General features: G+C 44.1%; 1 protein-coding gene across 1 annotated transcript in view; it reads right to left on the reverse strand.

Annotated features, from left to right (window-relative positions):
* Nmnat2 (nicotinamide nucleotide adenylyltransferase 2) overlaps window positions 1–13,189 on the reverse strand; it is a 160,863-nt gene extending 147,674 nt beyond the window's left edge. The window contains exon 1 of the mRNA XM_057770411.1: window positions 12,997–13,189. Coding sequence (XP_057626394.1) covers window positions 12,997–13,081 — 85 coding nt within the window. The 5' untranslated portion in view covers window positions 13,082–13,189. The remainder of the gene's footprint in view (window positions 1–12,996) is intronic.
* Window positions 13,190–17,705: the final 4,516 nt, after the last annotated feature.

The raw sequence follows: 17,705 nt of genomic DNA on the forward strand, positions 1-17,705 counted from the left end.
CAACAAATGTCCATTTTAGATTTCTGTATTTTTCATTTTGTAAATTGTTTACTGTAACTGCTCAATTCTGCTGTTTTAATGCAAAAATGTCCATAAATAATGCACATGGGAGCGAACCTGGCTTTGTGCTATTAAAACTTCAGTGAATGCTAAAATCTTAATTTCAAAAAATTTTCACACGTCACAAAAGAGTATCCTTATTTTATATTTTTTCAACCATTAAAAGAAAAAGTAAGCCATTCTAACCTTCATACCTTACGAAAGCAGGTGGTAAGCCCCATTTGATCACAGGCCACTGTGTGACAACCTCTGAGTTACACTGATCAACCAATGTTATAGATGAGAAAAATAAGGATCTGAGAAAGTAAGTATATTTACAAACGAATTATTAGGCAGCCTGTTCAGGTGAAGGAAGAAAATGCCTCTGGGAGGTAGCTCAGTCAATAAAGTGCTCGGCCTGCAAGCATGAGCCCTGGCTTCGACCCCCAGAACTCACATAAATGAGCAAGGCAAGGGAGAAAGGCAAGCAGAGGTCTGGGACTTACTAGCCAGGACGTTCGTCTAGTCTACTCAGCAAGCTCCAGACCAAGAGGGCCAACACTGCAAAGAACAAGGCCAATGGTGGCACCCAGGAAAGACACTTGAGGTCGTCCTCTGACATCTACACTTACGCGCACACACATGCATCTATACACACGTGAACACACATGCATAATACATATACATTATATACGTACATACATTCACAGACATACGTACACACAAAGGAAAAGTATTTTAATAAAGGAGAAAAATGGCATATTTACCCACTTCTTATCAACACTGTTCACAGCAGGGGAAAAAATCATATATTATAGATCATCGTTGACTCCCTGGAGCAAAACGAGTAAATAACTTTTTAATGATGCTTAGCAAGATTGGTTCATAGTAAATAAAGTAATTACGACTTGAATTTGTATGTACAAGATTTTATAGTCCTAGTTTCAGTGTATAATGGATGCCACTCTCTAAACCCTAAAACACTGCTTTATTTTAAAGACCCAGCAGTTTACAGTCACGTGCTGCTAAATACCCATCAGCACATAAATGCCTTCAAAGCCAGTGGGGATAGATATTGATGGGGCTTAATGTCCGCCAGTGCTCCATGGATGAATATTGTGCTTCTCTGTGGGTACCAAGATGAAGGGTTAGGAAAATGAAGCATTGGAAAGCCCAAACCCTCCCTGGAGTGTCATTTAGTTGCGACTTTAAAGGGGTATAATAATAATTCTCAGCCATAGAAAATGAGTCTTATATCAAGAATGGAAATGTATTATTTGTTTAAGGCCTCCAGGACAAATTAAAACAAGCATCCAAAGAAAGGTCTTCAAACTATTTACTTTTCAATTAAGCAGAGACAAGAGAAGGTGCATAGCCAAATTCTTCAAAATTATAGACGTAACTAAGGTGACAAGGACCCTGGGGACAGCAGAACAGCAGGCACATCCTGAAGGGACGGAGGAGAGAGACTGAGGGCCTAGGTGAGTGTGGCTTCTCACAGGGAAGTGAGACTTTTGTTTATTAATGTTTCAGATGGTTGTATCGCAGTGTAGTTCCTCCATAGAATGGTTTGTACAATGCACAGTGGTTTCATTTCAGAAAAATCAATAAATAAAACCACCATAAAAAGAAAAACAAAACCCTATTTCAGAAAGCAACACAGAGAAAATAGCATCACAATGTTGTTATGATGCTGTCTATCTCTAACAGGAGGCTAGTAGCGGAAAAGCTTACATGTGGGGTGCAGGTCCTGTGACTGTGGTGCAGCCCCAGCCGCTGTCACCTCCTCTACAGGTCTTATTAACTGTCGGACTGAGAGTCAATGTGCTTGCTGTCAAGACTGACCACTTGCATTAGTTCTCTTTCCACCCTGTGGACCTCAGAGACCAGACCTCCATAAGTTGTCCTCTGACCATTGCATGTATCCACCACATATGTGTGTGCACGCATATGTATATGCACACAATGTGATTTTTAAAAACTAATGAAAGTACTTACTTTTGTCTAAAGCCCTTGGCACCCCTAGCAGCCTGTTTTCTGCCTCTTATCTTCTGCCTCTCCTGTGCACGCTCACACATACTCATGCTTATACCAGCTTCTTGGAAATTCTGTAGCATGCCACACTGTTGGAGACCTCCACACCTCACCACACCTATCCTTCTCTCAGCCCCAAATGCCAGTCTCCACCCTAACCCCTGGGCAGCTCCCACTTTCAAAGTCAGACTTTCATAGCTATTCTGAGCCACATGTGGCCCCCAGGCTGAGGTCGAACATTCCTGGAGAAGATTCTTCTCTGGCAGCCAACACCAGGGATTCTATCCAGCAGGGAAAACCATATTCCAAGGATGAAGTGCTACCTTTGCTTATTTTTAGAGATCATTCACAAGATGATCTTCCTGAGGCACCACGGAGAGTGTTGTAAATTTCCATATCTCTCTTTTTAAAAAAGATTTATTTATTTATTTATTTATTTATTTATTTATTTATTTATTTATTATGTGTACAGTGTTCTGACTGCATGTATACCTGAAGGCCAGAAGAGGGCGCCAAATTTCATTATAGATGGTTGTGAGCCACCATGTGGTTGCTGGGAATTAAACTCCTCTGGAAGAGGAGCCAGTGCTCTTGACCTCTGAGCCATCTCTCCAACCCAAATTTCCACGTTTCTAAGGTCTAGTGCAGTGTCTGGGGCACATTCAGAATTCAATACTTACACACAATACAAATCAGTGAGTGCAGAGCCTTCCAGGGACCCCACCCTTGCTCACCACAAATCTACTAAAGTCTTGAGATGGGGTGGAGGGATGGCACAGTAGTTAAGAGCACTTGTTGCTCTTGCTCAGGACTGGGGCTCAATTCCCAGCACACAGCGGCTCACAACCATCAGTAACTCTAATTCCAGGGGCTCTGAAGCCCTTTTCTGGTCTCTGAGGGTTCCAGGAACTTATGGACACAGACATGTACTCAGGCAAAACATTCAGACACCTCATTTTTCTTAAAAGACAGACTAGAATGTAAATGGGACTGATACTTCATCCATTTACTCATCCGGTAGACATTGGCTGAACACACACGGTACCAGGCACTGTTCTGGGAGCCCCATGCATTGGAAACTGGCATTAAGTGAATATTGATTCCAGGTCTCTGGGGCTTCAATTTTTTTTCTAGAGAGGTAGGCATTAAATAAACATGCCAAAGAAGGAAAAGCTTTGTGAAAAGGGATGAGAGACTAGGGAAAGGAGGCATAAGTAATGAGATTAGGGGAACTGAGAGGTGCAAGGTCAAGACGCCCTGTCTGGGGAGGAGGACTTGCCCAGCCGAGGGGAGGAGGACTTGCCCAGCCGAGGGGAGGAGGACACCATGACACAGCTCTTCCAGGCAGAACTGAGCATGGCTAAGAACGAGGCAGAATAGGACTTGAGGGCGCAGTGGCCGGAGGATGGGCCGCAGGGATAATGGGGTGGGCAGATCTTCCAGTTTTTGCTCTGCGTGAAACAAGAAACCCCTGGAGGACAACACTGCCTCACTTAGAGCTGGCATACATTTTTTAAAAAGGCTCTCTTTGACTCTTTGCTTAAAAAAGTAAGTGTTGAAACCAGCCCCAACTCCAACCCCACAACATAAACAAATGAATAAATGCAAAAAGACAGAGGGGGAAATTAAGTATCGACGGCCAAAGACAGAAGTAGGGAGTCCAGTTAAGAGGACAGCAAGCAGCCGGGCAGTGGTGGCGCACGCCTTTAATCCCAGCCCTCGGGAGGCAGAGGCAGGCGGATCTCTGTGAGTTCGAGGCCAGCCTGGTCTACCAGAGCTAGTTCCAGGACAGGCTCCAAAGCCACAGAGAAACCCTGTCTCGAAAAACCAAAAAAAAAAAAAAAAAAAAAAAAATAGGACAGCAAGCTGAGGATGTAGTTCAGTTGGTAGAGGGCTTGCCTGGCATGCGTTGTAGATCTGGGTTCAACACTCACACAGCATGAGCTGGAAGTGGGGGCCAGTGCCTGGAAACTCACAGGAGAATCAGAAGTTCAACATTATAGTGAGTTCTAGTCCAGTCTGAGCTACATGAGACTCTGTCTCCCAGAAAATAAATAAAAATCATTTTTTAAAAAGGCTGCTGCACTCACTTGAAAGAGCAGCAGCAGTAGCTTGGGATGGGATTGTAGGTGAGGTGGTTAATCCTACTGATCCTAGTTAAATGACAAAGACATAGAGACCCCCAAAGATTTGCTGACATTGCTAGGGTATGAAAGAGGGAAGAATTGAGCCCTAGTCCAAGAGTTTTAGTCTAAACAAGCAACAAGTGAGACGCCATGAGCACTTACTTTTACTTGGGGACAGTCCCCTGTTCCCACTTCTGTGGTGTGGTAAATGTTTTTTTGGTTTGTTTTCTTTTGGCTTTTCAATGCAGGATTTCACTGTGTTGCCACAGCTGTCCTGAAACTAATTCTGTAGACCAACTTGGTCTCGAACTTAGAGATCCACCTGTCTCTGCCTCCTAAATATTGGGATTAAGGGTAGGTTCACCCTCACTGCCCAGCAATGTTAAAGTTCACATGCCACAGCAGGGCTACTCACATAATGGGTAACAATAGTGATGCAGATAACAAGGGTGCCATGGAGATACCAACCCTCCAGGGACCAGCTCTCCTGGTCTCTGCTTACCTCCTCCTTTTACCTTCGCTATCCCCCTAATTCTAAGAAGTGGGGTGTCCATTTTAATTTTATTCATATGGGTGTTTTGCCTTCATATATGGATGTGCACTGCATACATGCAGCACCCATGGAGGCCAGAAGAAGAGGGTGTCTGATCCTCTGGAACTAGAGTTACAAATGGTTGTTAGTAGCCACGGGGGTGCTTGGAAATCAAACCCGGGTCCTCTGAAAAAGAAGTGAGCGTTCAACCTCTGAGCAATCTCTCCAGCCCCAGAAGTACATTGCCTAGCTCCTTATCCGAGACTAAGGGACATTATGCAGCAGATTTAATGGAAAGCAGAGGGATAGCAATGGGTGTAAACACTCAGATACGGTAGCCACAGTGAGGATGATTCTGGTGAAGGCGGTAGTGGGATTGCTTTCTCTGGCTTGCTCAACCTGCTTTCTCATACGGTCAGGTCCACCTGCCCAGCGATAGTGCTTTCTTTCCACAGTGGGCTGAGGGCTCCCATACCAATCAACGATCAAGAAAATGCCCCCTAGACACACCCATAGGCCTATCTGGTGGATGCAATTTCTCAGCTGAAGCTGTCTCTTCAGGCACGTCAAGTTAGCAAGTTAGATCGCCCATTGCAGATTAGGGCAGACTTTCCAACAGTCTCTGCGAGGGCCTAAATATACATCTGCCTATGCATTTATGTGAAGCAGCATTCTCAACACTGATGATTATAACATTGAAACAGCGATATCAGAGACATGAAGGTATTTTGCGTCCTGCAGCATCAAACATTCAGCCAAGATTTAATACTTTGTTTCTGTTTGGCTTGGGGGTTTAGTTTTATTTTGTTTTTCAGACAGCTTCTCATGTAGCCCAGACTGGCTTCAGACTTATTTTGTAACCGAGAATGACCTTAAACCTCTTCTGATCCTCTCCCATCTACTTCCTGATGAGTGCACCACCAAACTAGGTTTATTTGGAGATCAAATAATCTCAGGAATGTCTACCAAAGGAAAGACATCTCTAGCCTCAAGTCTTGATTCTTTATATAAAACTAAACTAGCATGCAAATTTGCTTTCATCTTTAATAAATGATAAAGGTATATGCATATGAAAGAGTTGTTTTAGAATAAATTATTTTATGATTTATTATCATTAAATGTTTAGTTTATATACCTATTTTTATATATTTATGTAACCAGGGTTGAGTAAAAACTGTCTTAGGTGAAAATGGATGCTAACAGAAGAAACTTCAGAAGTCCTGTCCTAGACTGTCCTTGGCTTGGGATGAATTCTGGGTGGGATATTTGCCTCTTACAGTGAGCTCCTGTCCATGTAAGGGCGGCCAGCCAGTTCAGCAAGAGAAAGCATGTTTGTACCAGCTCCGTCTTCCTGTGTCATGAGCACACACAGAGAAGCAACCATGAGAGGCCCAAGTATAACCTTCATAGAGACCTTCAACTTAGCAATGTGTTTGGTGGGATTCCCCAACCCTGCTTGACAGTGTTAACACAATCACCATCTTGAGGATAGGCAAGTTTTGGAAAGTTTTGTGGACTGTATATCAGTTGCTTCCATTGCACAGCCTCCACATTGAGAAACAAATGGTCAGTTTAAGAACTTGACCATTGGAAGAATTATCTTCCAAATTCATATTTTTAAAAAAGGTATATTTTTTATCATTTTAATTTTCATAATACTGATGAACTTCAGTAATATTCATGTGCGGAGAACTTTGAAGAATGTACCTGGAGCTTCCTGGGGGCTTTCATACAGCAGTCAAGTATGCCAGGCTGCAGAGAGACTTTCCACACAGCACTCAGATATGCCAGGCTGCAGAGAGACTTGGACCTTAGCTATTTACTTCTCTTGCTCCAATGCTTGCTAAGAATATGTATTTCCTAAAATTTGGAGCAAAACCCACTCATATTCGCTTTGTCCACCAGCTAAAATCTGCTTCTCCTCTGTGTCCTCTATTATCTGTCCTGGTCAGGAACTTACAAATCAGCAAATATGGGCTTCTTTTTACTTCCCCAGTGACTTTCAGATATACTCACTGCCCTTCCCAAGTAACAACAGCAGCCCAGCCAGATGGCCATCATCTGTCTTGACTCTGTATTGCTGAAATGCGTGCCTAAGAAATCACCACGTTCTTCCCCTTCACCAGCCTCCGCCTACGTTGAACAGTCAATTACAAGGGCTAGAGAAGACTCAGTGGTTCCAAACGCTTGCTGCTCTTCCAGAAGAACAAAGTTTGGTTCCCAGTCCCCACCTCAGGCAGCTCACAACCACCTGAAACTTCAAGTCTAGGGTAACCTGTGCCTTCTTCTGGCCTCCAAGGCACACACATACCTCTCCTCTCTGTACTCTCTTCCTTGAGGCATCGTGAACTTTTCCTGGTTCTGATAGTTGCTCACTCTGTTTCACTGTGCTCAGTTCTTCTGTCTGGCCCAAGAGTCCATCCTGTTGTTTATTTCTTATTGATTTAGCAACTGTTGCAGAGCACCTACTCTATGCTAGGTATTAGGAAATTGTGATGAAGTCATACATTGTTTCTCTCCTTATAGAAATTCAACTGTAGCATGGAAAATGGAATTTGAGCTGAAATGTGAGTTGGAAGTGAACTGAGAGCTACGTCACAGACGCATTTTCAGACGGCGAGGAAGCCAGTGTTAGGGAAGCCAGGCTTATTTGGAAGTCAGCGGGGTTCTCTTGAGAAAGTACTGTTGAAGAGAAAAATCTAAATAAAGGTGTCAGCTGAAGTAAAGAGTGGGAAGGGAAGAGAATGTTGCGGGAGGTGGCAGAAACGTTTTGAGAGCACAGTCAAATCGGAAAAAGTGAATACTAACAAAAACAAAGACTCTTCTTGGCATGAGCAGAAGATGTCTCTGTTGAATATACTTTGTTGGTGGCCTGTGTTATCAAAGGGGAATAGCTGCAAGGTTCTCCTTGCCCTCCATTGTCATCTCAGTGCCGATGGCTCCCCTTTCAGCAACACTAGTGAAAATATCATCCTTGAAATCATAAGGATGGGTATGAAAGGCTACCGTGCATTTGAGTCTGGTTTTATGAAAAGTGGTTCCTTCCTGATTTTCACGTATGCTCTTGTTCAAATGACACACTGTCCTTCCACTTTGCCAAAGGAGGCAATACTGTGTTGTAGCTCAGCCAGACAAGGTGGCACACAGCTGTTAGTCCCAGCGCTCAGGATGCTGAGGCAGGAGGATGGTAAGTTCAAGGTTACCCTGGGCTATATAGCAAGTTGTAGCATGGTCTATGTTCTATAATGAGAACTTGACTCAAACTCTCCCACTTCTGCTCTCCGCTTTATCCCAAATCCATTCTTCTCATAGAATAGCAAGCAAATCTATGGTATGGAATACTATGTTGTGTTTATTGACCTCTCAAGCATGTTAAACCATCCCCCATCCCTGCCCACAGATAAGGTCTTGTGTGTATCTCTGGCTGCCCTGGAACTCTCTGTGTAGACAAGGCTAGTGCCTTAAATGCTTTCTTACTTCCTGGCAGCTTCCTGTCATTGACCTCCATTACCAGCTATAAATACAGAAGCTACATTCCATCTGCACCCAGATGAAGCCCAGAGAGCTGTCTCACCACCCTTCAGAAGGACCGGAATCAGACCATGTCTCTTTTCAAACAACCTAATTGCTCAAAGTAAAGGCATACTGAAATAGAAACATTGGGAAATCTAGTTATTTTACAGTCATCAAAATCAGGATATATTTCAACTCCAATTAAATCATTTTATTTTTCTAGCACTTATGCCCAAACTAATCAATCAGTCTTTTTTCCTCTTCTATTTCAACTTTCTGTTTGATTACTCAATGGTCAACTTACAAATAAATGTATCAATATAAATATCTAGTATTATTAATTTTTAAGTAGAGATTATACATTAGTACGCTAGAAATGGTATTTCAGTATAATTTTCTTTAAAGTTATGAAAACTAAGAATTTACATAAAAATCCTTCGAGCTCCACATTGCCCTTTTAGGCAATGAAGTTGACCCATGAAATATGGCACCATTAATTTATGGGTTTACTTTGCCAAAAGCTTTTAATTTATCCCTAAGAACATTTTACATACAAAATTGTCAATTATTTAAGTCACAAACACTATGTTTTCCTCTGTTTCTGTAGTCCACAAATTGGATAAATAAGCTCATCTCTCCCTTCAGAGTAAAGAAAGGGTTCATTCTAAAATATTTTACAAATATCCAAGCTAGTACTTGGTGTAATTTATAAAAATGAAGAATTTGGCTTGTGGGAGGACTTAATTAGTACTTTCCTCTAAAGGACCTGAGTTCAACCTCTAGAACCCACATTTTAAATAGACCTTAGTGACGCATCCTTGTGGTCCCCACACGGAGGAGGTGGAGACAAGTGGGTCCCCGAGGTTTGTTAGTGAGAGGTCAGCCAGAGGCCATCTTTAAAAAGGTGGACGGTTCCTGAGGGTAACACTCAAAGTTGTCCCATATCCTTCACGTACACCTGTTCACACACATGCCCCCTTACACATACGTGTTCCTGAACACACATAAACATACCCACATACATTTCAAAAAAGAAAAGTGAGTTCTTAAGTTCTAAGAGCTGATTCTGTTTGTCTGTCTGTCTGTTTGTTTATATTCTTTCTCTTTTTCCCCTCTAGGAAGCAACTGGATTGTAAAAATACAGGCCCTTTACTAAAGAAATTTAAGGTTTTCTTGAGGCACTGTCTCATGCAACTAGCCTTATACTATGTAGAAAAGGCTGCCCTTGAATCCTGATCCCCCTACTTTTGCATCTCGAATTCTGGGTTATAAGCATGTGCCACCCAATATCACACATCTAAGAAAGTTTGATAATTTAATTATGTTAAATACTCATGTGTTCGTGGGAGAACATCTTAACATTGTTTTTAAAAGGAAATAGTTCATGGATAACTTGTCTCTCTTGCAATGAGAAAAAGCTCTTAAGGAAATGCATGACCCAGAGTGCAGCCAGCTGATAGTCAGTTCCATTCTAATTACTATATGTCTAAAGGAAATAGTGTTCAATAGACAACCCAACCAGATTAACTGAGTGCTTCTTCCTGGCTCAGGCAGTACAGCTGTGTCTGTAAGAGGGGTCTGAAATGTAAGGTTCCAGACAGCCCAGCCAAGGGAGTGGTGGTGTACTCATGTAACCCTGGCATTCAGGAGGCAGAAACAGGAGAGTCAGGAGTTCAAGCTGTGCTGAGGCCAGCCTGGTGTACTTGAGACCCTGTCTCAAGATCAGATCACTTTGCTACCTGTTCAGTCTCTGAATATCAGTTTCCCACTCGGAAAATAGTTGGTGATAGTTGTCTTTTAAGACTGTGAATACGAACAAGTTCAAAACATACATGAGACGCTTTTAACTAGAAACTGCCATACAAGTTATTTATTTATTTATTTAGACACAGTTTCTCTGAGTAACAGTGCTGATTGTCCTGGAACTTGCTTTGTAGACCAGGCTAGCTTTAAACTTAGAGATCTGCCTGCCTCTGCCTCCCGGATTAAAGGCGTGTGCCACCACTGCCCAGGCAAAAGTAATTTATAAAGCCAAGCATGGTGGTTCATGCCCTTTCCAACACTTGCAAGGCTGAAGCAGGAGAATTACCATAACTTTGAAACCATCTTGGGCTAAGAGGGAGACCCACTATCAAGAAACATAAAACGAGATAAAATCAGTTCAGGCTTATAATCCCAGTACTCAAAAGGCAGAGGCAGGTAATTCTCTGCGAGTTCAAGACTGACCAGATCTACATAGTAGATGCTAGGCCATGCAGGGTGATACAGTTGAGACAGGGTCTCCAATAGCTAAATAAGAGAAACAAAAGCATGATTTACAGGGCTGTTAAGATGGCTCAGAAGGCAAAGGGGTTTGCCACCAAAGCTGACAACCTGAGTTCAGTGCCCAGTACACACAATAGAAGAACAGCAGCTCTGACCTCCCCATGAATGTCGTGGCATACGCATGAACACACACACCTAAGAAGAAGAAAATAAGATACCAAACGTATATCAAAATGTGTATCAAAGATACCAGTAAGAGAGTCCACAACATCTCGTTTATCTTCCTCTCCTTGCTTCCTTGTCACGTGTTTATGTACTTCTAGAAGAGCCTCCATTAGTAGAAAGATCCCTAGACCTATTGTGAGCACATCACAGCTTTTTCCTGTGTTGCTCTCTAGGTTACACTAAATGGATCCTCAGGAGGCTTTGCTGACAGATCTTCTCAATTGGTCCTTGACGCCAATGGGAAGTGAATAACGGCCACAGCCAAAAGTCTCCTTTCACTTATTCTAAATGTAAAACCTTCTGCTACAACCCATGCCTGCTTTCACAGCCTATCCCCAAAGCTCCTGGAGAATTGGCAGGTTAGCATCCCTGCTCCCCCTTATCACTGCTACCAACCTCTCCAGCTGCAAGAAGGTGTTCTTGCACTCAATCAACATCTGATCCACTTCTGATCCTACAGCAAATGGAATTTCCCACATCCTAGGTTCAAAGAAAGGAGGAGCACCCACCGGCCCACTAAAGATTCCTAGAGCTAAGGAGCTTCCAAGGAAGCGCAATCCTTCCTGGCCAAGGGAGAGGGAAACAGTATCAACACAAGACTGCCAAAGGAAAAGTGGATGAGGACTAATAATACAAGAGAAAAGACGCTGGACTCACAGGAAAGTAAAAAGTGGGGGATACCTGGGTTTTGCTACTTCAGAAGACTGGGAAGGTGGCCCACCCCACCGCTGGTATACCTTGATGCTGTAACAAAGCCCTCTGTTTAACAGGCAAGTTGGCGCCATCTCTGAATAAACACTTTTAAAAGCTTACAGAACAATGCGGAAGGGATAGCTACTAATTAGACTCCCTCTTCCCAGTCTGTAAGGTGGCTGCCGGATCTACCCTGTGCAGGGTAGTTTTATAACCTTGTCATGAGTATTTTTAATTTTTAATCGTCGGGCCAAGTGAAGATTCATCTTTTAGGTTTAGAGACGGGTATTTTTAGCTTGAGCATTTGGGGTCGTCTTTATGGGTACGTTGTGGCTTTTATTCAACAGCCTAGGAAAGCTCTGGCAGTCCTCCAGCCCTGGGCAAACACGTGTGCCCGCAGCCAGTGGCAGTGCGCTGCGTTTCAGCACCGCCGCCTGTGGAGAGCGCCTCACCGCAGGGCTGGGTCAGGGCCTCTCACCCGTTCCTTCTCCTTTCTCCTGCATACTTTCCCTGAGTCCCAGGAAAAAGCACCCCCAACTTCTAACTTCTCAATTCCTGCTTTTAAAGTGACCCCCGCGTCCCTCTCTCGGGGCTCTAAACGCGCACACACCCTGCGAGCAGCTTCCGAGCCGCGTGGCTTCCGTACCGGTGGCGAGAAATCTCCATACTGCGTGGACAATCATCTGCTGGACCTTACACACGCACCCAGACGCTGGGGCTCCATCCCTCTCGCTGTACACCCCAAACCTCAAAAACAAACTCGTGAAGACGCGTCCCTACCCCACTCTCACGCACTTCTACACATCCATCCTCACAATCAAGCTGCAAGGCGGCCGAGTACCATCGCCGCCCTGGACAGAACGTTGGCCAACTTGGACCCGGATCCATCTCGCCAGCTCATGGACCACCTCTCGCAACAGCCGCCCAGCCCCCTCCCCTTCCTAGGCAGCCAGAGCCAAACCTGGGCTGGTCAAGGGGTACCCCTCGCCATTAGTCAGGATTCACTGCTCCGGGCCACACACAACCACAACACCCAAACATTTGTCCCTGTGCCTCCAGGAATCGCCGGCCAAACCCCAGTCCCTGTCACTGGTGTGTCGTGTGTGAATGTTTGTGTCTCCGAAGCACATTTAACTCCTTCAAGATTTCTGTCTATCCTAAACAAACAGCACGTTATCTCCAACCCTCTCCTCCTTCCCCAACCACTGCCCCCATCCCTACCCTCGCCCGCCAAGTAGTCAAATCTCCGCACCGTCGCGCTCCAGGGCTATAACTCGGAGCCCCCACCCCACCCCAGAGGACATTCACCCCCCACCCCGAGCCCCGCACCTCCCCCACCCCTGGCCCTCGGCGAGGCGATCTGGCCCCAAGCTAGAGAAGCCTGGAAAAACGCAGCCTGCGTCGGCTCTCGCTAGCGGTGATCGCAGGGGCTGACCTGGCACCAGACAGATCAGCAGGCGCACCCCTCCGGAGGGGCGCACGCCTTCCTGCCCAGTTGCCCTGGAAAATCCTGATATTGGCGAGAGTAGAGCAGCGGAAGCAGCCTCCGGGGTGGGCGGGAGGACTCACCGAACATCTGAATGTGCCCTTTAGTGATGGGATTGAAGCTGCCGCAGGCCAGCAGGATAACGTGGGTCTTTGTGGTCTCGGTCATGATGGGAGAAGGTCCCTCGCACTGGTCTGAAGGTTGCCTCTTTTTGTGTCTCGATATGTCTGCAGACGGAGAAAGGAAGGCGAGGCTCCGGCGGTGGATGCTGTGGACTCCAAGGAGCCGCTCTAGACGCAAACCGCGTCACTCCCCGCCTCCCTTTAACGCTTGCAACTCCGGCGAGATCCGAAGCTGCTTTTGTATTGCTCTCCTCTTGGTGCTCAGCCCCACTTCCTCTCTAGCTTCTTTCGCGTCACTGGTCCTGATGCCTGACCCTATCATTTCTATCCTCCCCATCCCACTTCACTGCATCACCCCATCTTAGTTTATCTACATGGCAAGAAGTGGTAGCAAACCCAGAGCCTTGCATGCTCACAGCATGGTGTGTGGGCTATGTCCGGCCTCTTTCAGATTTTGTTATCCTAACTCACTCCTTTTCCCTCTCTGTCTACATTACCTACCATATCTAACTCCAAAAATGTTTGAACTTATGAACTTTCTTTCTCACAGCCTCAATATCTTAAGTGACAAATAACAGTTGTTCTTTTCAATAGTCTTCATTTCAGACGTTTTTCTCCCTTACTCAGTGATTCTAAACTATTGAAAGGAGTGCAGGTCTTGACCCGTGGCTACTAAGAAATAGTGAGGGTTGAGAGCCCTTCTGTTCATGCTGGTTCTTTGGGTGGATTGAAGCAATGACTGATTTGAGCCACGGGTCAAGACCTAGCTAGGTCTTAGGAAACTCATGTTCTGTCATCACTTTATCCAAACTGAGACGGTTAAGAGTCCATCTTTATTACTGGAGTGTCCACTCTCTAATAGATGCTGTTATGAACCCCTCTGATAATGCCTCTTCATTAAGTTTATGTTCTACTGGAGGGAGGTTGATAATAACCAGAAAGAAAAATAATAGGTGCAATTGTGCAAAACATAATAAATGAATTAACCCATTCTCTGACAGAACAGATTGGACACAGGGGTGATCTGAGAAAGCCTCTCTGAGTACATGGCATTTAAGGTGGACCCACGTGCCCAAAGAGTTGCTAGTATGGACATTTAGGAACAGGATAGGGCTTCTTGCACTCATGAACCTGAAAGGAAGCCCATGGAACCAGAAGTCCTGAGCAGGCTGGAAACGAGTAGAGAAGTGGGTGCCAGTCATCACACGGGGGTGGGATAATGGGTCAGAAGTTTTTCTGAATCACTAACTTATAGTGGAATAACAGAAAGAAGCCTTGGAAACCTTTAGGCAAAAGAGCGCTGGATGATTTACATTTTTATGAGATTTCTGGCTGTTGGGAGGAAAGCAAATGGGAAGATGGGAATGTGAGAGGAGGCTGGCAGCCATAGACAGATGGTACTGGCCTGGGACTTAGGGGGTTGGCAAGGGACGAGGCTACGCAGTGGCGGGACAGATAGGGTAGATTTTGTAGTTTTTAATCTTTGCTGATGGATAGAATTTAGAGAAGTTCTGGAATATGCCTTAAAATAGGAGGAAAGGAAAGGTTTGAAGGATGGTCAAATGTTTTGTTTGGATGCAATATAGAACCAATAATTAGCTTTGTGATTCAGAAGCAAAAATGTTGCTTTCCCAGGCTTCAATTTTCTAACAATTCATTGCAAGAGTCTGTTCTCTCCTTCCATGTGTGGGCTCCAGGGGTTGAACCCAGGCCATGAGACTCTGTAATAAGTACCTCTGCCTGTTCAGCCATCTCTCTAGCCCTTAGATAAGAAATAAAGATTTCTTTTTTTTTTTTTTTTTTTTTTTGGATTTTTTGAGACAGGGTTTCTCCGTAGCTTTTGGTTCCTGTCCTGGAACTAGCTCTTGTAGACCAGGCTGGCCTTGAACTCACAGAGATCTGCCTGCCTCTGCCTCCCGAGTGCTGGGATTAAAGGCGTGCGCCACCACCGCCCAGCAGAAATAAAGATTTCTTATCTGAGAGTTTGTGGCAGGTGTGCAATGACTATTTCTTAATTTATGCTGAATAGTAGATCAACCTCAGCTATGAAGAACTTTTCCAGTTTATTACTTTGTACATATGCACGTGTGTACACACACACATGTGTTACAGCACTACTATAGAGCTCAGAGGACAACCTACAGTAATAGATTCTCTCTTCCCTCCCTCAATGTGGGTCTTGGAACTCAGGCCATTAGCTTTGGTGACAAGTGCCTGACAAGCCATATTACCCGCCCCAAAGTTCAATAGAAGGTTCTTAAGAACTAATATAATTCACAAAGAAGTTTGTAACTTCTCTAGCATAAGATGCAAATTAGTGGGGCAGAAAGAGCAAGAGATTTTATAAACTGGGCAATTAACATAATTATAGTTAAGCAATAAATATTTATTGAATGCCTGCCATATACCAAGCACTGATTTAGGGGTTGTGAACAAAATGAAGTTCCTGCGTTAATTCAGTTCACACTCTTGGCAAAAACCAACAGACCATTAGATAATGAATAGATGCATTAGTAACCAGATCATATAGAAACGTAAAGCAAGGGGAAGGAACAGAAAAGGAAAGAGTCTTCTCTCAGAGGAGCTGAGAATAGACAGGCTCTTTGATGAGATAGTACTGGAGCAGGAACTTCAATCACACAAAAGGCCATGTTGCATGAGCATTCGGGGATGCACATATAAAGCAGAACGGGAAGTAGAAAGGGGATGGGGAGTGAGAGTGTTTAGGGGTGCTCAGCACACAGCAGCAGTGTGGCTGAGAAAGGAAAACCATGGAAAGGGTGGGGAATGACCAGCAAAGTAGGACAAGGTACCTAAAGCCTCGCAGGCTTTCAGTGGGGCTCTGGTTGCTTCAGCGAGAGAGGTGGGAAGCATCCGCAGTGATTCCTAGTAGAGAAGTGACATGAACTGGCTCGTATTTGGAGAGATCTGTTTGGCAGGAGACATAGATTTTAGAGTTGTTAGTCTAGAGTATTTTTAAAGTCATGGGATTGAATGAGGTCACCTAGGGAGGAGCAGATATAAAGACAGGAGACCCTCAGATTCAGCCCAGAGCACAACAAATGAATAACAGTAGCTACATTCATCGCTCATTCAGAAACCCTGGGACTGTGCACTGTTTAATTTACTTCACATTTTATGAGTCTCTGAGTGCATAACGTTTCAGGGAGAAGCATTTGGAAGCACAGAGAAATGAATGATCTGGGTTCAGACAGCTGGTATGTTCAAAGCCAGTTGCACGCGCTCGTCATTTTGATCAAAGGCTCCGCTCTGCAGCCAGCATTTACTCTCCGTTTGCTTTGCTTTTATGCCAGAGAAATCACATTTAAACATTTATTTAGTTTAGCTTTATTTTTGTTTATTTTTCCCTTTATCCATCTTTTTTTCCTTTCATTTTTTGGGGGAGGGGTGGGAGGATAGGGTCTTGTGTAATTCAAGCTTGCCTTGAACTGTCATGGAGCTGAGAATAACCTTGACTCCTGAATCTTCTGCCTCCAGTTCCTAAGTGCTAGGATTACAGGCATGCACTACTATGTCCAGCTACCAGCTACAATTATTATTATTATTATTATTATTATTATTATTATTATTATTATTATGTGTGTGATGTGTGTGTGCATATTCCATTCATATGGGGGATCAAAATCGGTTCTTTCCTTATTCCTTTATGTGTGTTCAAGGACCAAATTCAAGTTCCCAAGTTTGCATGGCAAGCACCTTTTTCGACTGAGCCATCTCACTGCTCCTTGACTACAAAATAAAGGTAATAGCATCTACTAGGACCTGAAGATGTGCTGGTCATTGGTGATTAGGTAGAACATTGAGCGCATACTGACAGTTAAGGAGAATGCTTAGGAGAGGCAGGAGGGAAGCATGTTTATAACACAGCTCAGTCTACATTCTCAGCCTTGTAGGCTACGCCTTAACTAACAGTTTAAATTCTAAATTTAGAGTATTAACCTAACATTGTCTCTTTTAAAAGTCCATTTTATAAAATAATTAGTAGTTTAAATTTATTTATTGGGGAGGAGTAAGACATGCATGCAAAAAAATCAGAGGACAACTTGTGGGAATGAATTCTGTCCTTCTGCAGTGTGGGTTCTGGGGATGGACCTGAGATCATCATGCTTGGGGTGTACAACTTTGCTTACTGAGTCATCAGACTGACTCTGTAATATTGTCTTTCACTCTTCATATTCTTGAATATATTCATATTTACCTAAAAGGGCTCTGGAGTTAGAATGTGAAAATATGATGGCCAGGGATAAGAATGTAGCTCAGTTGATAAGGTTTTCATGCTGCATGCATGAATCTCTGGGTTTGCTCCCCAGCGTGGCATAGACTGGGTGTGGCATACATAGTGATTGCAAGTTTTAGGCCAGCTTGGGATATATGAAACTGTGTCTAGGGGGAAAAAAAGGAAAAGGAAAACATAGAAGGCAGGACGTGGCTTACTGGCTCAGCCACTTGCTAGTTGAATGACTTTGGGCAAGTTTCTTCATTGTTAAGCCTTTATTTTCTCAAGTGGAATGGCGCCTATTTCTAGGCTGTTAAGATAGCTACTATAACCTGCAGTAAGACTGCCTATATCCTGCCGGATAAATACATTACAATTCATTTAGAACTATTATCCATAAGGTGCATTCTGCGGTACATGGACTGTTTCGCGA

Source organism: Chionomys nivalis, chromosome 5 (genome assembly GCF_950005125.1).
Source record: "Chionomys nivalis chromosome 5, mChiNiv1.1, whole genome shotgun sequence".
Taxonomy (NCBI): Eukaryota; Metazoa; Chordata; class Mammalia; order Rodentia; family Cricetidae; genus Chionomys; species Chionomys nivalis.